We start from the raw sequence: 25,145 nt of genomic DNA, 5'->3' as shown, positions 1-25,145 counted from the left end.
AATCTACGAAAATGTTGAAAAATATCTCACAATGTTCAAGAGACAAAGAATATTCCTGAATATGTTCTGAACATTTAATGTGCTCTTCCTTGGGTTATGTTCTGTACCTCCACAAAATTTCATGGAAATCAGTGAATTTTATTTTGCGCAATCCTCCTAAATAACAAACCCACATAAAAACAACCTCCTTGGTGAAGGTAATCAAATACATCAGTCCCTATACTAATTATTTTACTCCTTTTTAAAATAACACGATTCAAAAGCTGATCAGTTAAGACTGAATAAAGAGACTAAATAATTTGAATTTGTCAAAACTTGTAAATGAAATATGTAATACTGTATTTGATCTCAGCCAATATAAACCTGTTATATTCAACACAATATAGTCAAGTATGTTGGAAAATATGTGCTGAGCTTTATGAAATGACATTTTATTTCCCATTTTTTGCATTTTCTTGTTATTAGCAGGGTTAAGCAATAACTACCAAACTGATGCATGACATTTTGCAGGGGTGGGGCATGACCCAAAGAAGAACTCATTAAATTTAGGTGTGGATTCAGATCAGGGGACGGATCCAGGAATCTTTTTCTCTCTCTCCAACATTGTGAGATAAGGTGTTTTCGTTGATTTCACAGAGAATAACTCATGGATCTCGATGAAAACATATCAGACATGTTAAGGAGACTGATAGGAGTGTGTGTAATTGCAAAATCCAGATGTGAATTTAAATGTGATTTCACAAGGGGACTGTTGGACCTGTTGGGTGGAGGTATGCGCTCTACTGAGGGACGTCTTTGTGATTTGTCAGCCCGATTCCACAAAAAGTACACAACTGATTTCTATCATTCTGGTTAAAGTCGTTGCTCTCAACTCAATCACTTTTATAACTGGTGACTGAAGAGACAGTTCGAGGGTTTTTAGTTTACTTGTAGCCACCATCTTCACTGCTACAGTGCAGTGTAGAGTGACCTCATGTTGCACTCCTGTTAAAACCACCACAAACTCTTATCAAACTGAGTGACTCATGAGACGGCTGCTGGAACCATCACAAGACCCTCCACAAAACAGACGGCATCAAGTCCACGGAACAGAGGGGAATTTTTTTAACTGCAGGGGTGACTGTTCAAAAACGTAATTATATTTACATGCATCTCAATAGCAAATTTTTGCCCATATAAATTTAGTTCTCCAATGAAAATCTAAATTGGGGGGCTTCTAAAGGAAGGACATTCTGATCAGATGCTTTTATTTACACGCTACTCCGTCATGTTTCCATGTGTTCCTGTCCGAGCTGTGACTTTTTACCACTGTGTTTTGTCAGTATCATATTATCAATGTACAGTATATTCACAATTTTCAAGTCATTCAACAATTCAAAGCTTTTTGTGACCCATGATTTGATTACTAACTAATTTGGAAGTTGTTTAGTAAAAGATGGGATAGAATCTCTCAAACTGATAAGTTGAACTGTATGATCACTGCATTTAATGTCATTGAGTTTCTTCACACTTATCGTTTTATGTGCACCTCTTTTTTCTTCAAAGCCTTGTACACAGCACAGTTGAGATAAAATAACATCTCTAATATAAGCAGCATTCACACAGGAAATCAACATCATTCTCTTCACACACAAACAGCAGCTTACAAGAAATACAGCACAAATCACCACAGAATATTTCTCCTGAAACGTCTCGACTCTCCTTTACATTCATGTGCAACATCTTCATCTTAAACAAATCACATGCTCGTACCTATAATACAACTTTACATTTATCTGCACAACTAAAAGACATTTACAAAAGTAGGGGGGGGTATAAAAGCATATTGTTAAAAAAGTGTTAGCATCCACTGCAACACCTAGAAGTGCAGATTGTTTACAAAATCAACCATCAATTGGCACATTCTTTTCTTGGTAATAACAAAGGCCGAGTTAATAAAATATTTTGCAGAATTACTACACTTTGGTTTTCACACCAGAGCTGGCTAAAGCCAGGATTTTGTCTTCGGAGCCTGAACAGGAAAAAGCAAAACGAGACAAATGTGAATGTTCATCCAATAATAAGTGTTATCAACCATTTCAGGGAAATCAAATGCTTCTTCTCACCGAGATTTGCAGTCACTTTTTCAAACTGGCTCAGGGTTGCTGTCGCGTTCTCAGTGAGGAAAGTCTCATCCTCTGCAGTGAGCTGACAAGGCATTGACAAAGGTTTGTTTAGGCAATAAAAAAAAAAATACATGTTTAAAATGTTAAAGCTTCTTTTGCAGGGAGGTTGAAGCCTGTTGAAGGAACAGCTCTGTCAGCCCAGTGACACTTTAAAGACTAAATAGAAGTCAGTGCAGCTTAAAGAGTTTGTGCAAAGAATAAACGAGACGAGAATAAACCAGTGAATCATTCATGAACTCGTGGGGGAAAAGACACATCACATCTCTGCTGTGAGCATTCCTCACCTTCTCTCCTAGTTTTCTCAGGGCTGTGAGGATTTCCATTTTCTGCTGCATGTACATGTCCCGCGACAGTTTGCCCACGATGACATCTCGGTCCATCTGGGGGGGAAAACGGACCACAGAGCAGTTGGACAACTTTCAGGCAAATCAATGGACAGAGTGCCGTAACCGCACAAACAAAAATCATTTTCTAGATCCTGCTGTACAAACCTCCGCTAGTCTGGTTCTCAGCTGTCCTGGCTGCTTCTTAGCAAACATCCGGATCACCTCTGGTGTTTTGAATGCTTGGCTGATGGCAGCCTGGATTGCCTGATGAAGACAGAGACATACCTTTGAATTTATTTGAACATTTTATTACTCACAATTAAAGCCTTAAACTGCCAACCCCCCGAAATACATTAAGATTTATTGAGCTGGACTGGCAGATGGAGCCCAGCTACTGTAAAAAAAAAACATGGCAGCCTCCGTAGAGAAGAGCCACTCCCGGTGTAAATATAAAGTATTTAAATATAAACGGCCAATTCAAGGGTAAAGAAAACAATTCGTACAATTTAAGTGAAACACACTAGTGAAAACATCACTAGGATGATTTTATATCCAATTTCTACAAATAGATCCCTTTCACCTAAATCGTACACACTGGACCTTTAAATACTCTGTAACACTGTTGAGAAAAGTGCTATACAAACTAAACTTATTATTATAAAAAGAAAATTCTAATCACTCAATCACAATTTATTCCAGACTAAGTGAAGTCCCTTCTTATACAAACTATAACTTCACACTATCAATGGATTGGCCCTTACCAGCTGCATCCCACCGAGTTCGTCCACCAGTGTCATGTCTCCTGACATGATCTTCTTCAGGGAGTCATTGAATTCATTCAGCTGTTCCAAGGTTTCGCTCTTCGTCTCCTCATACTCTTCCTCGTCCAGCTCTTCTCTGGAACGAACACGAAGACGCATGTGTTGTAGTCACTGCCACAGATGTACGCCATCACATCACCAGCTCTGACCCACAACCTTACATCTCAGTCTACTGCACCTGCATTCCTCCAGATCCTGAAGCTGCTGCATCAGTCTGTCCAGCTGCTCCTCCATGTTTTGCCTCAGTTTTCCTGTTTCTGATTTCCCGCGGGATGCCATCGTCCCAAACACAAGGTCTCCAACCTGAGAAGAAGAAAACACAAAGCAAAACAACAGTAACTAGTATGTCACCAGAGGACTTCAAGCTAGCACGCTAGCTGTCTTCATGAACAGCCAAGGGCAGCAGTGAGCATCACAACACAACTGTTCAACATCTAGCTCGACACAAACTACGTAGACAAACTGTTTGTGTTGAAAACTCAGACTGTCTTAGCGGTGGAAGGTGCTCAGTTAGCGGAGCAGCTAGCTAGCTAACACGCTAACAGAAAACGTCTCACCCGGTTCTCTTAGTTGTAGATCAGCCTTGTGTTGAGGGAAATGTTTTTCATCGGTTTGACGACTGAACCACACAAGAGACTCAACACGCGTAACTGGACTTCCGCTTACTTCACTGGCTTTAAAATGCTTCACCCGACAGTAAGTGTCGGTGGAGACGTTTGTGATGTTGAACGCAGCTCAGCAGCGCAGCAGCGTGGGTGCGGCCGGTCAGTCACAACAGCGGAAGCACCAATCCACTGCTCAGCACTCCAATAAGATGGTTTACCAACCGCCAATAAATAACTTTAGAAGAAGAAGAACACGGGAAGTAGGGTATGGGGCAGCTGCTGACACTTTCTCACTGTAACTCAATTAATATGTATGTATTATAGTATTATTATTATTATTATAATTATTATTCAAAGTAGAGGATAAAATAATCTTCAGCCTGACTTCATGTGTTCACGGCTGTAACGTTCATCTAAGTGGCCATGGTCAAGCTAATGTTCCCTGGCTACACTTGAAGCTAACGTTCCTTTAGGTTTACAGCTAATATTTTTAATGACGGTTTTTAACATTTTATGTTTTCTTAAAACGCAAATGAATATTTATTTATTATAATAATATCATTATTATTATTATTATTATTATTCAAAGGTAGACGATCTAGTAATCCCCCCCCCCCCCCCCCCCGAGTGCATGTGTTCACCGCTGTAACGTTCATCTTAGTGGCAACGATCAAGCTAATGTTCCCTGGCTGCACATTAAGCTAACGTTCCTTTAGGTTTACAGCTAATATTTAAATGACGTTTTTTATCGTTTTAAGTTTTTGTAATTCACTCACATAAATCCCAACGTTTGCGTGAGAAGTGGCGTACGCACATTTCAGGCCCTGTTTTGTGTGTACGCAACGGTTATAAATGAGGCCCCTGGTGTCTGAATCCACGTGAAAGTCAGGGGTCGTTGGTCTTCAGCAGCCTTCGAGCTTCGAGTTCGCCCGGGGTTAGAAACACCATCTCAGCTCAAAAGACCAAAGCCTGCTAATGCCTGAACAGCAAATCTTTCAGTCATATAAATGCTGCATTCAGGTGGTAGTGGATGGCTGGGTGCATTGGTCTGCTTAGTAATAATTTGAGGTCTGCAGAATGTTTACTGCTATACATAGATATTTCACATGACAGTAGTATATTCCCTGCAGAATGCATGCCCATATTCTTTAGTCTTTAATTTTAGAGATCTGCAGCATCCTGTATTGACAGGTTTATTTTTTTATGTGATGTGGTTTTCAGCTAAAAGCTGTGGGCACCTGTATAAATAAAAATGTCTTTGTTTGTTAATCTGTGACAAAGACAACTTGAATTATTATTTGCTTAATATTGATGGAAATGTATAATGTCAAATATAACTTAATGTTATGTAATTAGAAACACAAAGTAACATTTGTTATTCATTTATATTTTATTTATTTATTATTTCAATCACATGTTTTGGAGTTAATTTCAAGTGCATAGTGAGTCTGCGCTCTATTTGACTGCGAGAGGCATGTTGTTGTGAAGATAAAATCCATGTAACAGCGTTTAACTCTTCTTGGTTACACTACAGGAATAAACCTGACTTCCAGTATTTGACTGTGCACCAGAACCCAACAAAGTGTGGTCGGGACCTACAAAACTGTTCCAGCTCATAACAGTGTGGCATCAAAGGCAGCTGCCTTTACCTATTAGTGGCACTTTCTGTTGCCACCAAAAGTGCTCGTAGAGACGAGCTGCCGCTGCTATGATTTGAACTTGCCCTTACTGAGCTAATATTTCCTGGCTATACAAGAAGCTAACATTCCTTCTGCTTTACAGGTATAAAAGACAGTTTTTAAGTTTTTGTAATTCACTCAGAGAAGTAGAGCTGTTTTGTACATGTGTGGTTTGGGACAGTTTGTTGACTCCACGGCTTCTGTTGTCTTTGTCATGTCTGTTGCTCCAGAATAAAGTATGGAGTCTCCCAGTGTAACCTCAGTGGTCCTGCTGGCCTGCGGCTCCTTCAACCCCATCACCAACATGCACCTGAGGATGTTTGAGCTGGCTCGAGATCATCTGGAAGACACAGGTACATTCAAATAACAATGAAGTGTTACTTTATCACTCACCTCTAAAAAGACCAAGTCCTGCAGATAGTGATGGTGTTTTAACTGCTATTTACTACATCCTGTGGAAGAACATTACATACTCTCAAATCCAGTTTTGCACTTTTCCTCAGAAATCAGTTCTGTAGTTTTTGTGTAATCCTGCTGACAAATAAACCAGTGAAAAAAACAACAAACAGACAAGGGTGAACTCATAACCTCCTTGACGGAGTTGATTAACTGAAGTTATCTGGACAAACCATAGACCCTTTAAAATGATTCCTGTTAATTAATCAAATATGTTTAGAGACATGTTTCTATGAGTTAACTGCATCTACTGTGCTGTTGCTTTTAATCGAGTGTTCACACACACTCCCTCCCTTGTGTCTCAGGTCAGTACAAGGTGGTGAGCGGCATCATCTCTCCTGTGGGCGATGGCAATAAGAAGAAGGGTTTGATTGAGGCCTCCCACCGTCTGGAAATGGCCAGATTGGCCACAGAGAACCCAAATTGGATCACTGTAGATTCCTGGGAGAGCTTGCAGCCTGAGTGGGTGGAGACGGTTGCGGTGATTCGGTAAGTTGACCATTCTTTTTCTCTTGTTAGTGGCAGTGGCTGTGCTTGCTGCAGGCAGCACTAGTAGTGTTTTTCTCTTGTGTTGTTATTATAACTAGACTACAACAAGGTAATCTGCCAATAAGTGTAAGGAACTATCTGTCAGATCTTTCTGTGTCCTTGATCAGAGTTGGTTTGCTTGAAGTTTTCTATTATTGCCTCTTATTCCTCTTTGTCAGTGATGACACCACAAATTCAATTATAATGTGGAATGATAAAAAACTGGTCCAGTGCCATTTAAGAACTGAGTTAAAGGTTTATATATATATATACAGAAATAAAAATCTCATATGTATGGGTTGTGTTATTCATTTATTAATACGTAATAATGTATGTATGGCTTTTTGATATGCCTGGGGTGAAGAAAAGCTGACACTTGTGGTTGTGTTCTTTTGCCGTTTCCACTACTTGAAAACTTCACTGCATAAAAAAGTTACAGTAATGAAGACGACACCTTCTATAATTTGTGCTTTTCAGTTGCCTTTTGTCTCACAGGTTGTGACTTCCTGCTGTAAAGAATGAACTTCATCAGGGAAATAAAAGACATGGACTGGCAGTAATAATCATTCCCATGAATCATTTGATACTGTGCCTTGCAGTCTAAATAAGAAATTTGGGTTTAATCTGAGTCATTATTTAATATTAATCATGTCAGTTGTTCATTTTAACCAAAAAAACTTGTCCAAAATATGTATTTTAAGTCACCATAGGTGGAACTAATTGAAAGTTTTAATCAAAAGAAAATGATAAGCTAAAGTTAAACAATGTAGCTTAAAGGTTCAGTGTGTAGAATTTAGTCGTGAAGTTTCATGTCGCAGCTGAATATCCCTCACCTCACCCTCCCATTCCAAACATGAAAGAGAACCTGTGGAAGCCTTCAGTTGTCCTGAAAACTCAAAAGGTGTTTAGTGTGTCCAGTCTGGGCTACTGTAAAAAACATGGCGGCCTCCGCAGAGAGGACCCTCTCCTGGTGTAAATACAAAGTATTTAAATATAAAGGATTTAGATGATACACTAGTGATAACATCACTAGGATTATTTTAAAATCAATTTCTGCCAATAGATCCCTTTCACCCAAATTACACACTGAACCTTAAACAAATAATAAAACAATTTTTAGGTGACAAATCTTGAAAAATCGGATGTTTTGTTTGTTGCTGTATTTACTCAGGCATCACTATGAGAAACTGCTGGAGACACAGCATAACTGCGATGAGATGGACACTTATGAAGCTTCATCTCATCAGAAAAGGAGAGGTAGGTCACGTGTGGCTATGTAAAGCATGGTATAATGTAAATATTGTTCTTTCTGTCCTCTTTTTCACTCCTGCCTTTTTCAATCCGCGATTTCAGACAGGTAACAAGTCACGTTCTGCTGCCACTGTATTCATGGTTCACTGTATTCAGTTTAACTTAATAACAGGAGACAATGGTTTGAGTATATGGTACTTGGGGTGTGTTGTGTGGTGGGTGACACCCAATCACACTACATACACTTAAGTCAGGTCATGTAGCCGCACTGTGCAGGAACTGAAGTGCGCTCTGTGCCAGACCTTCATGTGGCATTAGGCAGTCACTGGTACACGGATAAAAAAAGCCATGACTATTATTAACACATAATTACAATATGTTTTGCAGAGTGTGCCCAGCACCTTGGTTGCAAGACTGTAAATCTCCTGACTCTAACAGTAGATGTTTTACTGGCAATGACACCACACATTGAGAATAGAGAGGCCACCTCTTTTTACATGATTGCTCTATTAAAAATAAACTGTTTTGACTTCCTGGCTGAAAAAACAATGGCATGCAAATCTCAGCAGGTTCAAAATCTGCTTTGCCAAACAATGCATCCCCCTCCTAGGTCTCTTTTCTGACACGTTGTGGTCACACACTTTTCCCAGCTGATATTTTGGGCTGTTTTGAATTTACATTGAGAATTTCACACTTCTAAAACTCATCTGGTCTGAGAAATGGGGAGATTTGAATCTCTGCAGGCTGAAAATTTGACTTGACTTTATAAATGTCAGGCCAATGGTGTTTCATAGGGCTTTAACAAGGTGTGACATCCTCTGTCCTTAACCCTAATCAAGAGCAATGAAAAACTACAAAAAAAAACTTTTAACAGGGGAAAAAGAAAGTAGAAATGTCAGAGAGAGCCACATGTGAGGGATACCTCTCCCAGGACGGACAGAAGTGAAATAGATGCCACGTGTAATGGAGAACATCAGTAAAATAAGAGTATTTACAGCATTGATTAGAAGAAACAGTTTGTAGCATAATAGAAGGTAAATGAATTGATGAATTATTGTCAGCATTACATGGCAGCAGTTCTGCAGATCGAGTCACACATTCAGCACTTCGACACTAAATAATGATGCTTAAATCAAAGTGTGGGAGGAAAATTAGCTCAGGATTTGATTGATCGTCCTCAGAAAATATTGACAGATCAGACCAATCCCAAGGAAATGCGTCTTCAACTAGGTCTAATCAATCATTGATGACTCTAAACATTCATGAACAATAGGCAATCGGATCAGTTATCATCATTAATAAGCACCAATAAACCAGATGATATAGTTTATTAAACAGTACATTGCCGTAGAGATGATTACGTCTGGAAGCGTCTCTCCTTCTCTTCTTGTCCCCTCACTTCAGTACAGCGGTGAAGTGAGGAGTACTCAGTGAGTTTCAATATAAGCTTCACCACGAGATGGTACACACTTAACCTTTAATAAGAATAGAGCAATAAAGCCTTAAACCGATGTTGAAATTAAACAAATGTGAAAAGAAATTCTTAATTTCTCTCTATATCTCCTGATGATCTCACTGTCTGCTTATTTGCATTTGCTTTTATTATTTAATGCCCTCTTTCCCCTTTAAACTATACTTCTTTTTTCCCCTTTGTTAAGAAAAGCTACATACAGATAAAGTTTTTTGATAAGCTGTTTTTTCTACTCTCAGACGGCCCTCAGGTGATGTTGCTGTGTGGGACTGACATCCTGGAGTCCTTTGGTGTCCCCAATCTGTGGAGGCAGGAGGAAATCACTGAGATCATGGGCCGCTACGGTTTGGTCTGCATCACTCGCAGTGGCTTCAAACCGCACGAGTTCAAGTCGGACGTGCTGTGGAAGCATCGCAGAAACATCCACTTGGTCCACGAGTGGGTGACCACCGATACCTCCTGCACTAAAGACGTGCGCCTGGCGCTTCGTCGAGGTCAGAGCGTCAGGTACCTGCTGCCAGACGCCGTTGTGAGCTACATTCAACAGAACGACCTCTACATTGCATAGAGCGAGCAAAAAAACGCTGATGTGGTTGTTGTGTTACAACAAAAGAAATAAACAAAATAGTAAGGAAAATGTAAGTGTCTTTTTAACACAAATTTCTTCATTCTGTGCTCAGTGTTCCATTACAAATCCATTAATGGCCAGTTGGCCGCATAGTGTCCCTATGTCACCTGGGAGCACAGTAGTGGTGTAACTTCTTCTAAGTGTACCCCATGAGGGATCATGTTTGGCAGAGTGGTCACACCTTTGTGGGGAGATGGCTGGATTCCCATGAAAGTTGACAATTTCACTGAAAAGCCCCTCACCCTGAAAAGAAACTGCAAGCTAGCAGATGTTTCTCCATGCATTGCAGTTAAAGATTTCACACTGCTCCAAGGCTCCTGTCAGAAAGAGAGCAACACAAATAAAGTAACCCATGACAAACATGTTGACAATACTGACCTAAAACAAAGACTGAGGAACATTGGCCTGGGAGATGACATTGACGGTTGCCAAGTGACCCCCTCCACCAAGAACCAATTCGTGGATATGCTGGAACAATACCAGGATGTGTTTTCAAAACACCATCTAGATTGTGGAGAAGCCAAGGGCTTTGTGCACAGGATCCGGCTCACAGACGACCGTCCTTTCCGCCTCCCATATCGCAGAGTTCCTCCAGCCCATTACCAAAAGCTACTCCAAGTCCTCACCGAGATGGAAGCAGGGAATCCTTGGAAAACCAGTGACCGAGTTTGCTTCCCAAATCGTAATGGTATGGAAAAAGAATGGTGACCTCAGGATATGTACAGACTTCCGGTGGCTTAATGCAAGGACCATCAAAGATGCTCATCCCCTGCCTCATCAGTCAGACTGATTGGCAGCCCTCGGCGGAAACACTGTCTTCAGCACCATGGAATGAACGTCAGGCTTTTACAACCTGCCCATGCACGTTGAAGACAAGAAATACACTGCCTTCAACACCACTGGGCTTGCATGAATATAACAGAATGCCACAGGGTCTTTGCAACAGTCCTGCATCTTTCATAAGAGTGATGTAAAGCATTTTTGGTGATTTTTGGTGCATTTTTCAGTAGCCTGCACTGCTTTCTTGACGACCTCCTGGTCTTTGCCCCATCAGAGCAAAAAGCCCTCAAGAGTAAAGTCATTCCTTGGGATGATATTCTACTACCAGCATTTCATACCGAACTGCTCCTCAATTGCAAAGCCTCTGTTTGCCCTTACAGCTGGTCAAAAACGGAGAGGGAAGGTTGGAAGGTCAAACCCGAAGCCCGGTGTCTTTGGAAAGGTCAAACCTGCAGACTGGACTGATTACTTCTGCGACTCTGCCTTCCTAAGCTTCAAGGAGACTCAGACTTCTCCAAACCACTAATGCTATCTATTGATCCTTTCCTGATGGCCTTGGGGCAGTTTTGTCCCAGATACCAGAAGGTGAAACCAAGGCTCGTCCAATCGCCTTTGTGAGCAAGACCCTCACTGGTTCATAAAAGAGGTATCCTGCTCATCGACTGGAATTCCTAGCGCTCAAGTGGAGTGTTTGTGAAAAATTCTGTCATTGGTTGAAGGGCACTCTTTTACAGTGTGGACCGACAATAACCCTGTGACAGATAGCTCTGTTGCCGTGGGTCCCTCGTCAGGAAACCACCGGATGGCAGGTATGACTTTTTAATGCTCGCTTTCATTTTCTGTCTTTGCAGGCATATAAACACAGACATACACGGTGGCCCTCTCGCCAGCCGTCGTCTCCGTCTTCTCTGGAGTCCCTGTGTCCCAGCGCACTACCTCTGATAAAGGGGGGAGAGTCATTAGTTGACATGTAACACCTGTGCACAATCAGACTCTCTCCCTGTTACCGATCCCAGAATCCCATCCTCACTCTCTCCTGCAGCCGACGCTGATCACACCCCACTACCACAAACCCATTAATAACTAGGGCTACGTTGTAGCACTAACGGGCCCGAGCACAGGCATTTTGAAGCCTGTTGCGGTTAGTGGAGAGAGCAATCAATAGGGCCTCCCACCGTTCGGTGCTCGGGCCCTAATTAGTTGCTTTTAATTGATAAGTGGTTTTATATCATTATAGACAGTAAGATAGATGAAATATTGCTGCCAATTCAGATGTAAAGTAAACCCTATATAATTACGACAATTGCTCCTATATATATGTTGATATGTATGTATATATGTGCTTTTTTCAAAGTTATAGATCGTGTGTGTGTGTTTTTGTGTTATAGGTTCTGTCAGTACATTTCCATAGATATGTTCCCTGCACTAATAGTTTGTTTTAATGGTGTAGTTCATTTGTGCATCGCTCCAGAGAACGAAGTTGCCCTGTGAACTTCAGGAAGCCATAATGAAATGGGAGAAGTTAAAGCCTCCGGAGCCAGATGATCCCATGTGCTGCTGCGAGTGTGATATCTACCAGTACGGATGCTGCTGTGACTGTGAAGATCTGGACGAGTAACGTAACGTAACGAAAAGTAACGTAACGTCACGTAATGGAAAGTAACTAAGTAATGTAATGTAACGTCACGTCACATAACATAACGTAACGTAACTAAAAGTAACTAAAAGAAACGGAAAGTAACTAAAAGTCACGTCACGTAACGAAAAGTAACTAAAAGTAACAGAAAGTAACTAAGTAATGTAATGTAACGTCACGTAACGTCACGTCACGTAACTGAAAGTAACTACAAGTAACTAAAAGTAACGGAAAGTAACTAACAGTAACGGAAAGTAAGTAACGTAACTAACGTAACGTAACGAAAAGTAACGTAACGGAAAGTAACGGAGAGTAACTAAAAAGTAACTAAAAGTACAAAGTAACTAAAAAGTAACTAAAAGTACAAAAGTAACTAAAAGTACAAAAGTAACTAAAAGTTAACTACAAGTACAAAAGTAACTAAAAGTACAAAAGTAACTAAAAACTAACTAAAAGTACGAAAGTAACTAAAAGTACCGAAAGTAACGAAAAGTAACGAAAGTAACAAAAAGTAACGAAAAGTAACTAAAAGTAACGGAAAGTAACTAAAAGCAACTAAGTAATGTAATGTAACGTCACGTAACGTAACGTAACGAAAAGTAACGAAAGTCACTAAAAAGTAACTAAAAGTACGAAAGTAACTAAAAAGTAACTAAAAGTACGAAAGTAACTAAAAAGTAACTAAAAGTAAAAAAGTAACTAAAAAGTAACTAAAAGTACAAAAGTAACTTAAAAGTACGAAAGTAACTAAAAAGTAACTAAAAGTACAAAAGTAACTAAAAAGTAACTAAAAGTACGAAAGTAACTGCAAAGTAACTAAAAGTACGAAAGTAACTAAAAAGTAACTAAAAGTACAAAAGTAACTAAAAAGTAACTAAAAGTACAAAAGTAACTTAAAAGTACGAAAGTAACTAAAAAGTAACTAAAAGTACAAAAGTAACTAAAAAGTAACTAAAAGTACGAAAGTAACTGCAAAGTAACTAAAAGTACGAAAGTAACTAAAAAGTAACTAAAAGTACAAAAGTAACTAAAAGTACAAAAGTAACTAACAAGTAACAAAAAGTACAAAGTAACTAAAAAGTAACTAAAAGTACAAAAGTAACTAAAAGTACGAAAGTAACTAAAAAGTAACTAAAAGTACGAAAGTAACTACAAAGTAACTAAAAGTACAAAAGTAACTAAAAGTACGAAAGTAACTAAAAGTACGAAACTAACTAAAAAGTAACTAAAAGTACGAAAGTAACTAAAAGTACGAAAGTAACTAAAAGTAACGAAAGTAACGAAAAGTAACGAAAGTAACGAAAAGTTACTAAAAGAAACGGAAAGTAACTAAAGGTAACGGAAAGTAACTAAGTAATGTAACGTCACGTAACTGAAAGTAACTACAAGTAACTAAAAGTAACTAAGTAATGTAACGTCACGTAACTACAAGTAACTAAAAGTAACTAAAAAGTAACTAAAAGTACAAAAGTAACTCAAAAGTAACTAAAAGTATAAAAGTAACTCAAAAGTAACTAAAAGTACAAAAGTAACTAAAAGTTAACTACAAGTACAAAAGTAACTAAAAGTACAAAAGTAACTAAAAGTACGAAAGTAACTACAAAGTAACTAAAAGTACAAAAGTAACTAAAAGTACAAAAGTAACTATAAAGTAACTGAAAGTACAAAAGTAACTAAAAGTACGAAAGTAACTAAAAGTACAAAAGTAACTAAAAAGTAACTAAAAGTACGAAAGTAACTACAAAGTAACTACAAAGTAACTAAAAGTACAAAAGTAACTAAAAAGTAACTAAAAGTACGAAAGTAACTAAAAGTACGAAACTAACTAAAAAGTAACTAAAAGTACGAAAGTAACTAAAAGTACGAAAGTAACTAAAAGTACAAAAGTAACTTAAAAGTACGAAAGTAACTAAAAAGTAACTAAAAGTACAAAAGTAACTAAAAAGTAACTAAAAGTACGAAAGTAACTGCAAAGTAACTAAAAGTACGAAAGTAACTAAAAAGTAACTAAAAGTACAAAAGTAACTAAAAGTACAAAAGTAACTAAAAAGTAACTAAAAGTACAAAAGTAACTTAAAAGTACAAAAGTAACTAAAAAGTTACTAAAAGTACAAAAGTTACTAAAAAGTAACTAAAAGTACAAAAGTAACTAACAAGTAACAAAAAGTACAAAGTAACTAAAAAGTAACTAAAAGTACAAAAGTAACTAAAAGTACAAAAGTAACTAAAAAGTAACTAAAAGTACGAAAGTAACTACAAAGTAACTAAAAGTACAAAAGTAACTAAAAGTACAAAAGTAACTATAAAGTAACTGAAAGTACAAAAGTAACTAAAAAGTAACTAAAAGTACGAAAGTAACTGCAAAGTAACTAAAAGTACGAAAGTAACTAAAAAGTAACTAAAAGTACAAAAGTAACTAAAAGTACAAAAGTAACTTAAAAGTACGAAAGTAACTAAAAGTACAAAAGTAACTAAAAAGTAACTAAAAGTACGAAAGTAACTGCAAAGTAACTAAAAGTACGAAAGTAACTAAAAAGTAACTAAAAGTACAAAAGTAACTAAAAGTACGAAAGTAACTAAAAAGTAACTAAAAGTACAAAAGTAACTAAAAAGTAACTAAAAGTACAAAAGTAACAAAAAGTACAAAGTAACTAAAAAGTAACTAAAAGTACGAAAGTAACTAAAAGTATGAAAGTAACTAAAAGTACGAAAGTAACTAAAAAGTAACTAAAAGTACAAAAGTAACTAAAAAGTAACTAAAAGTACAAAAGTAACTTAAAAGTACGAAAGTAACTAAAAAGTAACTAAAAGTACAAAAGTAACTAAAAGTACGAAAGTAACTGCAAAGTAACTAAAAGTACGAAAGTAACTAAAAAGTAACGGAAAGTAACTAAGTAATGTAACGTCACGTCACGTAACTGAAAGTAACTACAAGTAACTAAAAGTAACGGAAAGTAACTAACAGTAACGAAAAGTAACGTAACGTAACAGAAAGTAACGGAGAGTAACTAAAAAGTAACTAAAAGTACAAAGTAACTAAAAAGTAACTAAAAGTACAAAAGTAACTCAAAAGTAACTAAAAGTACAAAAGTAACTAAAAGTTAACTACAAGTACAAAAGTAACTAAAAGTACAAAAGTAACTAAAAATTAACTAAAAGTACGAAAGTAACTAAAAGTAACGAAAGTAACGAAAAGTAACGAAAGTAACAAAAAGTAACAAAGTAACGAAAAGTAACGGAAAGTAACGGAAAGTAACTAAAAGCAACTAAGTAATGTAATGTAACGTCACGTAACGTCACGTAACGTAACGAAAAGTAACTAAAAGTAACGAAAAGTAACGAAAGTCACTAAAAAGTAACTAAAAGTACGAAAGTAACTAAAAAGTAACTAAAAGTACGAAAGTAACTAAAAGTACAAAAGTAACTAAAAGTACAAAAGTAACTTAAAAGTACGAAAGTAACTAAAAAGTATCTAAAAGTACGAAAGTAACTAAAAGTACGAAAGTAACTAAAAGTAACGAAAAGTAACGAAAGTTACGTAAAGTTACGTAAAGTAACGTAACGTAGGTGGCGCTATGACCCTGAACTAATATTAATATATGGATGTGTTCAGGTCACGATTGTGATCATAGTAAGGAACTTACTGTAGAACTCGCTTTGTTTCGTAAGGCATGACTAAGGTGCACCTCCTCCACGGAGGCTTAAATATGTCGGAGCCAAATGTTGAAAACCAGGGACGCAGAATTTCAAAAAGGGAACTAGGCAAATAACTGATGAACGTTCAAATTCGGAGCCGGTTGGATAATGCAGAGTAGATTTACAAAGTACTTCCTGTTTCATGGCGAATCAGTAGGTGGCGCTATGACACTGAGGAAATATTGACACATAGAGCTGTTCAGGCTTGGTCTCTGATCATGAGACATCAGTTTGGCGGTGATAGGACAATGCACACTGGACTTATGACAACATCGTCTCCTTTGGCGAAGGATGAACCTTCGCCGCACCTCAATGTTTACACGGTTTGAGGAAATGTCACAATTCGGACCATGATCCAATGACTTGTAAAGCAGCCAGGAGCAGTTCATCAAAGTAAAAACATGTCACTTCCTGTAGCCAGCAGGTGGCGCTGTGATTTTAAGTCAAGATTTCTGTGTAGATGTCACCAGGCCGGGACTCTTGTCTTACATTTTCTAGTTTGGAACTCGATTGGTACAAATATGTCAGAGATACAGAACCTCATGTTTTGATGGCGTGTAATCAGACTTTGATGCCACGCCACGGTCACACCATGTGACGAAAAATCGATCTTTGAGTTAGTTTTTATCTCCATCTTGTTTAAATGACACTCATCTCAATATGAAGTTGATCTGATGAAAGCCCTACGACAAGTTCGTCAAAGTAAAAATGTGAAAAATGGCCAAAATGGCCACTAAAGTCAAAATGGCGGGCTTCCTATTTGGTCTAGCATATCTATCCAAGAGACTTATTTGTTTGTTATGAGAAGACACATGTCCCTAATGGTTTTTTGTACATGTCCGCAACTTGTGGTGCCGGGGCTGCCCTTTAGGGGGCGCTAGTCAGTTATTTTGCCACGCCCATTCCTTAAAACCATATGAATGTCTGCAGGGGGGGGCTGTTGCTACACAAATGTAGTTTGAGGGAGATAGACCCATGAACACGGAAGTTACAGCAATTTCGTGTGTCACAGCGAGTCGATGAACTTTAACGCCACGCCATTAATATGGCGTTTGACGAAAAGTCACAGTAATCTTATGCCTACATTATCAATGTCTTGAGACCCTTTTGGCATAGGTTTGACATGGCTGCAGTCAGTAGATGAGGAGGAATACTTCCTAAGACATGCAAAAGACATTTCCTGTTGCCACCAGGGGGCGCTGTGTTTTTAAGTCATGATTTCTGTGTAGATGTCATCAGGCCGGGACTTTTGTCTTACATGTCTAGTTTGGACTCGATTCGACCAAATATGTCCGAGATACAGAACCTCGTGTTTTGATGGCGTGTAATCAAACTTTGACGCCACGCCACGGTCACGCCGTGTGACGAAAAATCGATCTTTGAGGTAGTTTTCATCTCCATTTTGTTGTGATGACACGCATCTCCATATGAAGTTGATCTGATGAAAGCCCTGGGACAAGTACATCAAAGTAAAAATGTGGAAAATGGTCAGTATGGCCACTAAAGTCAAAATGGCGGGCTTCCTGTTGCTTTTTTCCCATTGCACCTCTGACCTTTTTTGTTTGTCTTGTCATGATACACCTGGGCTACGATTTTTGTGAAGATCGGTGAAAGCTAACTGAGGGGCTTTTCCTTAGATGGCGCTGTTGAGCCATTTTTCCACGCTCATTTCCAATTACTCCAGAATACAATTACTTTTTGGGGCTTTGAATTCCCTGCAAACTTTGGTAACAATTTGAGCATGTCTAGGCCCTGAAAAAGCCCCAAAAGGGAAATACAAATCCTTCAAAATACAATAGGGCCTCCCACTGTTCGGTGCTCGGGCCCTAATGACAAAACAAAAACTTGATGCATGTGAACAGCGTTGGGTAGCCAGGCTGTCCCCATACACTTTCAGTATCAAGCATATCACAAGCATAACACAACAGGTGATGACATGTTTAGCCGCATGTTGTCTTTTATCCGCTGGCTGTCGAGGTGGTGTCCTGTAAACGGTGTGGGCTTTGTAGATAATTGGCAAACTTTTTGGAGGAAACCTGGTCATGTTTGGAGAGACGGCGTTCATCCCACTTGGGATGGAGCATCTCTCTTATCTAGGAATATTACCCAGTCTATTAAATGACAACCCAGAGTTGGGACCAGGACGCAGAGCTGCAGTGCTACACACTTCTCTGCGCTCCCTCTGGATCAGTCGCACAACCACAAACCCATAGAGATTGTGTCTGTCCACCGTCCCATTACATTATTTAAATCAAACAATAACAGAGGGAGAATTCCACACAAAAATCTAATACAAATTAACACAACCTCTGCAACAACTCAGGAAACAAAGACTTTTAAATGTGGTCTGTTAAACATAAGATCATTATCATCAAAGGCTATTTTAGTTAATGAACTAGTCTCAGATCATAAAATAGATTTATTGTCCCTCACTGAGACGTGGCTGCATCCTGATGAATATGTCAGTCTAAATGAATCTACTCCCCCCAGTCATGTAAATACACACGTTCCCAGAGAATTTGGTCGAGGAGGTGGAGTTGCTGCTATTTTTAACTCCAGTCTATTAATTAATCCTAAACCTAAACTAAGCTACAACTCATTTGAATGTCTTGTTCTTAGTCTTCCACGCCAATCCAAGAAACACCAACAGCCCAAAAAATATTTGCTGTAGTTTACCGTGCTCCTGGGGCTTATACTGAATTTTTAACAGAATTCCCTGAGTTTTTATCAAACCTAGTCCTAAAGACCGATAAAATTATTATTGTTGGTGACTTTAATATTCATGTTGACAATAATAAAGATAGCCTTAGCGTAGCATTTATTTCGATATTAGACTCAATTGGTTTCAGTCAGTGTGTACACCAACCTACTCATTGTTGTAACCACACACTTGACCTTATATTATCAAACGGTGTCAAAATTGAACATCTAACGGTACTTCCGCGCAATCCAATTCTATCAGACCATAATTTAATAACCTTCGATTTTTCACTATCAGAATATATGCCACTAATAATAAACTCATTTTCTAGATGTTTAGTGCTGATAGTGCTGTAGCTACATTTAAGGAAATAATTCCGATTACATTTAAACCCGTACTATCCGTCGATATAAACAACAAATTCATTAAAAACCCTAGCTCCACTGAGATTGACCATCTCGTCGATAGCTCTGTAGACTCATTACGATTAACATTAGACTCAATAGCGCCTCTAAAAAAGAAACATATAAAACATAGTAAATTAGCTCCGTGGTATAATTCCAAGACACAGGAGTTAAAACAAGTATCAAGAAAACTAGAAAGGAAGTGGCGCTCCAGCAACCGTGTTGAAAATCTCCTAGACTGGAAGAATAGTGTTAAAGCATATAAGAAGGCCCTCCACAAAGCAAGAGCCGCCTACTATTCGAAACTAATAGAAGAGAATAAAAACAACCCCAGGTTTCTCTTCAGCACTGTAGCCAGGCTGACAGAGAGTCACATCTCCACCGAACCCAGTATTCCTCGATCCCTAAATAGCAATATCTTTATGAATTTCTTTAATGATAAAATTCTAACTATTACAAATCAAATCAAACATCTCCTGCCCTCAATTGGCACTAATACCCCATCAAGAACAGAAAACTCAGAAACGGCTAAGAATCCTACCAATTATTTAGACAGCTTCTCTCTGATCACCCTTGATCAGCTGACCAAATTAATCTCATGTTCTAAACCAACAACTTGTATCTCAGACCCCATTCCTACAAAATTACTTAAAGAAATTCTGCCCCTAATTGACAGTTCATTACTGAACACAATACATCTGTCATTATCATCAGGATATGTACCACAGTCTTTTAAAATAGCTGTAATCAAACCCCTTCTCAAAAAACCCACCCTAGACCCAGAGGTTTTAGCCTTAAACTCATTAAACTCAGATAAGAATCTACAATAGAATTTAAAATTCTCCTCCTCACCTTCAAGGCCCTTAATAATATGGCACCATTATATCTTAAAGAGCTGTTAGTACCTTATCAACCCACTAGAGCACTGCGCTCCCAGAATTCAGGCTTACTTGTCGTCCCTAAAGTCTCTAAAAGTAGAGTAGGAGCCAGAGCTTTCAGCTATCAAGCTCCTCTCCTGTGGAATCATCTCCCACTTTCAGTTCGGGAGGCAGACACCATCTGTACGTTTAAGAGTAGGCTTAAAACCTTCCTTTTTGATAAAGCTTATAGTTAGAGCTGGTCCAGGCTTGTCTTAGACCCGCTCTTAGTTATGCTGCTATAGGTCTAGAAGGTCGGGGGACACATGACACACGGAGCTTCTCTTTCCAGCTTCTCCTTCCTCTTCTCAATCGTTATCACATCAAAGTAATTCATATCCCATCAATACATGTTACTGACTTGACTTCCTCCCCGGAGTCCCTTTGCCTTATCGTCCGCAGATCCAGGGCCGCGGCTGTGGCCACATCATGGATTAGGATCTGTGGATCACGTATCAGAGGTCGTAATGGTGGATCCAGTATGGCGGATTCTGCATCGTGCTGGCTGATCGTGATAATAAAGGCAGATCCTTTATCGTGTTGGCATCAGATAATGGTGGTGGACCACGACCGAGGTGGCAGCTGATGATGGATCCTAATGGCGGCAGTGGACAATGACTGTGGACTATAGTGGCATCCGATCTTGATGGTGGATCATGATCTTGCTGGCTGCTGACCATAGACTATGATTGCAGCAGGACTGCTCGATACATAGTATTTCTCCTCAGACACTTGACCATTAATGACATTAATCCACCAATTCACTGACCTTCAGTTATACTTCAAAATGTTTACCCTTATCAATGCTGCTAAAACCTTTATCTTGATGTTCTCCTTTACACTTGACATCCATTGCACTTCTGTCCGTCCTGGGAGAGGGATCCCTCACATGTGGCTCTCTCTGAGGTTTCTACGTTCTTTTTATCCTGTTAAAAGGGTTTTTTAGTAGTTTTTCCTTACTCTTGTTGAGGGTTAAGGGCAGAGGATGTCACACCATGTTAAAGCCCTATGAGACAAATTGTGATTTGTGAATATGGGCTATACAAATAAAATTTGATTGATTGATTGATGATTAAGTTGCCTTAAGTAAAGACCCTTTTTATAGGTCAGTGAGCCATATGATGATCTTTTGGCAGATGCTGAGGGAACGAGGGAGGTTGGATGTTTTCCGCTGCAAGGTTCAATGCCTCCAGTTAGAGGACTCAGGCTGTGACCACAGGGGCTCCACGGGACAAGCAGCTGCCTCCGAACAGTGTGGCAACAAAGGCAGCTGCCTCCAAAAAGTGTGGCATCAAAGGCAGCTGCCTCCAAACAGTAATTCACTCAGAGAAGCAGAGCAGCTTTGTAATTATGTGGTTTGTGACAGTTTGTTGACTCCACAGTCTCGGTTGTCTTCGTCGTGTCTGTTGCTCCAGAATAAAGTATGGAGTCTCCCAGTGTAACCTCAGTGGTCCTGCTGGCCTGCGGCTCCTTCAACCCCATCACCAACATGCACCTGAGGATGTTTGAACTGGCTCGAGATCATCTGGAAGACACAGGTACATTCAAATAACGATAAGATCTTCTGAAGGAAATATTAGTGTTACTTTCTCTTTCACTTCTAAAAAGATCAAGTCCTGCAGATAGCGTGAGTTTTAACTGCTATTTACTACATCCTGTGGAAGTACATGACATACTCTCAATCAAGTTTGCACTATTTCTCAGAAATCAGTTCGGTTCACACACACTCCCTCCCTTGTGTCTCAGGTCAGTACAAGGTGGTGAGCGGCCTCATCTCTCCTGTGGGCGATGGCTATAAGAAGAAGGGTTTGATTGAGGCCTCCCACCGTCTGGAAATGGCCAGATTGGCCACAGAGAACTCAGACTGGATCACTGTAGATTCCTGGGAGAGCTTGCAGCCTGAGTGGGTGGAGACGGTTGAAGTGATTCGGTAAGTTGACGATTCTTATCTCTTGTTAGTGGCAGTGGCTGTGCTAGCTGCAGGCAGCACTATTTGTGTTTTTCTCTTGTGTTGTTATTATAACTAGACTACAATAAGGTAATCTGCCAATGAGTGTAAGGAACTATCTGTCAGATCTTTCTGTGTCCTTGATCAGAGTTTGTTTGCTTGGGGTTTTCTATTTTTGCCTCTAATTCCTCTTTGTCAGTGATGACACAACAAATTCAATTTTAATGTGGAATGATAATAAGCTGGTCCAGTGCCATTTAAGAACTGAGTGAAATGTTTACATATATATATATATATATATATATATATATATATATATATATATACAGAAATGAGAATCTCATATGTATGGGTTGTATAATTAATTTGTTAGCACAGGGACGTGCACAGAAATTTTGGGGGCAGGGGCTCAAGTGAGAAAAAGGGCACTTCTCATAATTATTTATTTAAAAAAACTTACTAAACAATTTATGTTTTTACCCTCACACTCACGCAATTGTTATGTACTCAACGGTTCACACAGAGACAATGGTCTTCTTTGGTATACACTACGTTTATCACAAGAGCAGACAACAACAAAAGAAACAAAGATGCATATTGTTGTATTTCAATGTATCACATCCACAGTGGACCCGCTGATAAAAGGACAGGGTCTCTAGCCCCCTATGATGTCTATGTATGCATGTTTATGTTAATGCATAATAATGTATGTATGGATATTGGATATGATTTGGGGTGAAGAAAAGGTGACACTTGGTTGTGTTCTTTTGCCGTTTCCACTTCTTGAAAATGTCACTGCATAAAAAAGTTCGACCTGTAAGAAACCTTCTATAATTTGTGCTTTTCAGTTGCCTTTAGTCTCACAGGTTGTGACTTCCTGCTGTAAAGAATGAACTTCATGAGGGAAATAAATGGACATGGACTTGTGGACATAATAATCATTACCATGAATCATTTGATACTGTACCTTGCAGTCCAAACAAGAAATCAGTGTTTAATCTTAGTCGTAATTTCATATTAATTATGTCAGGTGTTCATTTTAAATGGTCACTTGTCTAAAATATGTATTTTTATAAATAAAACTTATTGAAAGTTGTAATCAAAGGAAAATGATATGCTAAACTTAAACAATGTAGCTTAAAGGTTCAGTGTGTAAAATTTAGTGGTGAAGTTTCATGTTGCAGCTGAATCCCTCACCTCACCCTCCCATGTCAAACATGAAAGAGAACCTGTGGAAGCTTTCAGTTGTCATAGAACTCAAGGTGTTTAGTTTTTATAGTCTGGGCTACTGTAAAAAACATGGCGGCCTCCGCAGAGAGGACCCTCTCCTGGTGTAAATACAAAGTATTTAAATATAAAGGATTTAGATGATACACTAGTGATAACATCACTAGGATTATTTTATTATCAATTTCTGCCAATAGATCCCTTTCACCTAAATCTTACTCACTGAACCTTTAAACATATAATAAAACAATATTTATGTGATAAATCTTGAAAATCTTTTGTTTCTTGCTGTATTCACTCAGGCATTACTATGAGAAACTGCTCGAGACACAGCAGAAATGCGACGAGACGGACACCTATGAAGCTTCATCCCCTCAGAACAGGAGCGGTAGGTCACGTGTGGCTATGTAAAGAATGGTATAATGTAAATGTTGTTCTTTTTTCACTCCTGCCTTTTTTAAGTCGTGATTTCAGACAGGTAACAAGTCACGTTCTGAATGGTTCACTGTATTCAGTTTAACTTAATAACAGGAGACAATGGTTTGAGTGTATGGATACTTCTTTTTCCCCCTTTGTTAAGAAAAGCTACATTCATATATAGTTTTCTGATAAGCTGTTTTCTCTGCTCTCAGACGGCCCTCAGCTGATGTTGCTGTGTGGGGCTGACTTCCTGGAGTCCTTTGGGGTCCCCAATCTGTGGAAGCAGGAGGACATCGATGAGATCGTGGGTGGCTATGGTTTGGTCTGCATCACTCGCACTGGCTACGACCCGCACAAGTTCGTCCACAAGTCGGACGTGCTGTGGAAGCATCGCAGAAACATCCACTTGGTCCACGAGTGGGTGACCAATGACATCTCCGCCACTCACATGCGTCGGGCTCTTCGTCGAGGTCAGAGCAGCGGGAACCTGCTGCCAGACGCCGTGGTGAGCTACATTCAACAGATCGACCTCTACAGTGCAGAGAGCGAGCAGAAAAACGCTGATGTGGTTCTTGCACCGCTTCAGAGAAACTCGGGGCGTCCTCAAGCTGAGGCATTTACTGCTGCAGCTGCAAAAACAGAAGTGTGAGCTGTTCACACTGACGGCTGTAGGTTTACTGTCAACTTAAACCATATCAGTTTATTTATGCTTCCACCAGGGCCTACTCTACACAGTAGTCTATTCTTATGTTGCACTGAACTCTGCATCTCCTCCGTACTTTCTCCAGAGGAGATGGATTTGTGAACAAAAATGTCAGAGTGAGATGTCCGCAGTACTTTCTCTGCCTGACCTCCTAGTATTAATTAAGTCCGTAGAAATCCAGGAGAAGTCGATGTGTGAACACAGCAGGGGATCCTCTGCTGGATGTGAAAGGCAAACTGCGTCTCTACCATGTTTCAGTTTACTTCTCAACACATCAAACAAATTATTACTTGGTGCTGAAGATCTAAAAATGAAGGTGGGATTTCTAGTCACTGTAAATAAAATAAACCTCTTTCTTTTCCACCTCGCAAGCTTTTCATTGCTGTTAAGATACTTTTTTCACTCCCAACATCCTCAGTGAAGGAATTGCCAAATCGACACCTTTTGGTTTTTCATCATCAATCAAGATTTTATGTGGTGTAAAATATATCATACCAACTAGGAGAAGCAGAAGCCTGATCAACTTCTGTTTTCTCTGAACTTATTTCGTAAATAGCTTTATATGCCGTGTTAGGGAATTAGATTCCAGAGGATATCGTGGAATGAGTGAATGTGAACATTTTGCTCCTCGCTATTGCTTTATTTGTACAGCAAAACCTTCAGTACATTCAGGATTTTGGGGAAATTAAGGAGTGGTGAATGTAACAGATAGAAGAAGTGATAGGAAATAACTTCTGTAATTTTTATTTCTTTTGGTTAGTGTTCTTTTATAATATGTATTAA

At 39.0% G+C, this 25,145-nt stretch overlaps 2 protein-coding genes, 1 long non-coding RNA gene and 1 pseudogene across 6 annotated transcripts; 2 read left to right on the top strand and 2 right to left on the bottom strand.

The window, feature by feature from the left end:
- Positions 1 to 1,412: 1,412 nt before the first annotated feature.
- Positions 1,413 to 4,079, bottom strand: lzic (leucine zipper and CTNNBIP1 domain containing). Of its 4 annotated transcripts, none has more exons than XM_034589807.1 (7): positions 3,870 to 4,079; positions 3,491 to 3,615; positions 3,253 to 3,388; positions 2,657 to 2,755; positions 2,450 to 2,545; positions 2,106 to 2,187; positions 1,413 to 2,011 (listed from the first exon to the last, which is right to left on the bottom strand). In XM_034589807.1, exons 2-7 carry the CDS (start codon positions 3,589 to 3,591, stop codon positions 1,956 to 1,958), a joined length of 570 nt encoding a protein of 189 aa, XP_034445698.1. In that variant the 5' UTR covers positions 3,592 to 3,615; positions 3,870 to 4,079; the 3' UTR covers positions 1,413 to 1,955. The 4 variants fall into 4 exon arrangements, with proteins under 4 accessions (XP_034445698.1, XP_034445699.1, XP_034445701.1 ...); XM_034589808.1 differs by having other exon boundaries at positions 1,684 to 2,011; positions 3,491 to 3,608; positions 3,863 to 4,079; XM_034589810.1 differs by having other exon boundaries at positions 1,684 to 2,011; positions 3,963 to 4,071.
- Position 4,080: 1 nt separating this feature from the next.
- On the top strand, positions 4,081 to 10,023 carry LOC117764967 (annotated as a pseudogene).
- Positions 10,024 to 10,821: 798 nt separating this feature from the next.
- Positions 10,822 to 24,636, bottom strand: LOC117764211. Its single transcript, XR_004614344.1, has 4 exons — positions 24,626 to 24,636; positions 23,136 to 23,148; positions 19,702 to 19,706; positions 10,822 to 11,213 (listed from the first exon to the last, which is right to left on the bottom strand). It is a non-coding gene; the product is annotated as an uncharacterized LOC117764211 (long non-coding RNA).
- LOC117764208 (nicotinamide/nicotinic acid mononucleotide adenylyltransferase 1-like) lies at positions 21,319 to 24,719 on the top strand. The gene is made up of 4 exons (XM_034589806.1): positions 21,319 to 21,602; positions 21,811 to 21,994; positions 23,542 to 23,627; positions 23,872 to 24,719. The coding sequence occupies exons 1-4, from the start codon at positions 21,488 to 21,490 to the stop codon at positions 24,306 to 24,308; spliced, it is 822 nt and encodes a 273-aa protein (XP_034445697.1). The 5' UTR covers positions 21,319 to 21,487; the 3' UTR covers positions 24,309 to 24,719.
- The last annotated feature ends 426 nt before the right edge of the window (positions 24,720 to 25,145 follow it).

The sequence above is a fragment of the Hippoglossus hippoglossus genome, chromosome 7 (genome assembly GCF_009819705.1).
Source record: "Hippoglossus hippoglossus isolate fHipHip1 chromosome 7, fHipHip1.pri, whole genome shotgun sequence".
Lineage (NCBI taxonomy): Eukaryota > Metazoa > Chordata > Actinopteri > Pleuronectiformes > Pleuronectidae > Hippoglossus > Hippoglossus hippoglossus.
Note: the sequence above shows the minus strand (reverse complement) of the source record. Positions and strands in the feature narration are given on the sequence as shown.

Excerpts from the sequence above, each read along its gene's own strand:
- lzic (XM_034589807.1), bottom strand. The coding sequence starts at position 3,591 with ATGGCATCCCGCGGGAAATCAGAAACAGGAAAACTGAGGCAAAACATG. Across the intron at positions 3,389-3,490 it reads CAGGATCTGGAGGAATGCAG|AGAAGAGCTGGACGAGGAAG; the intron begins GTGCAGTAGACT and ends TGTTCGTTCCAG. Across the intron at positions 2,546-2,656 it reads TGAGAACCAGACTAGCGGAG|ATGGACCGAGATGTCATCGT; the intron begins GTTTGTACAGCA and ends TTTCCCCCCCAG.
- LOC117764208 (XM_034589806.1), top strand. The coding sequence starts at position 21,488 with ATGGAGTCTCCCAGTGTAACCTCAGTGGTCCTGCTGGCCTGCGGCTCC. Across the intron at positions 21,603-21,810 it reads AGATCATCTGGAAGACACAG|GTCAGTACAAGGTGGTGAGC; the intron begins GTACATTCAAAT and ends CTTGTGTCTCAG. Across the intron at positions 21,995-23,541 it reads GAGACGGTTGAAGTGATTCG|GCATTACTATGAGAAACTGC; the intron begins GTAAGTTGACGA and ends GTATTCACTCAG.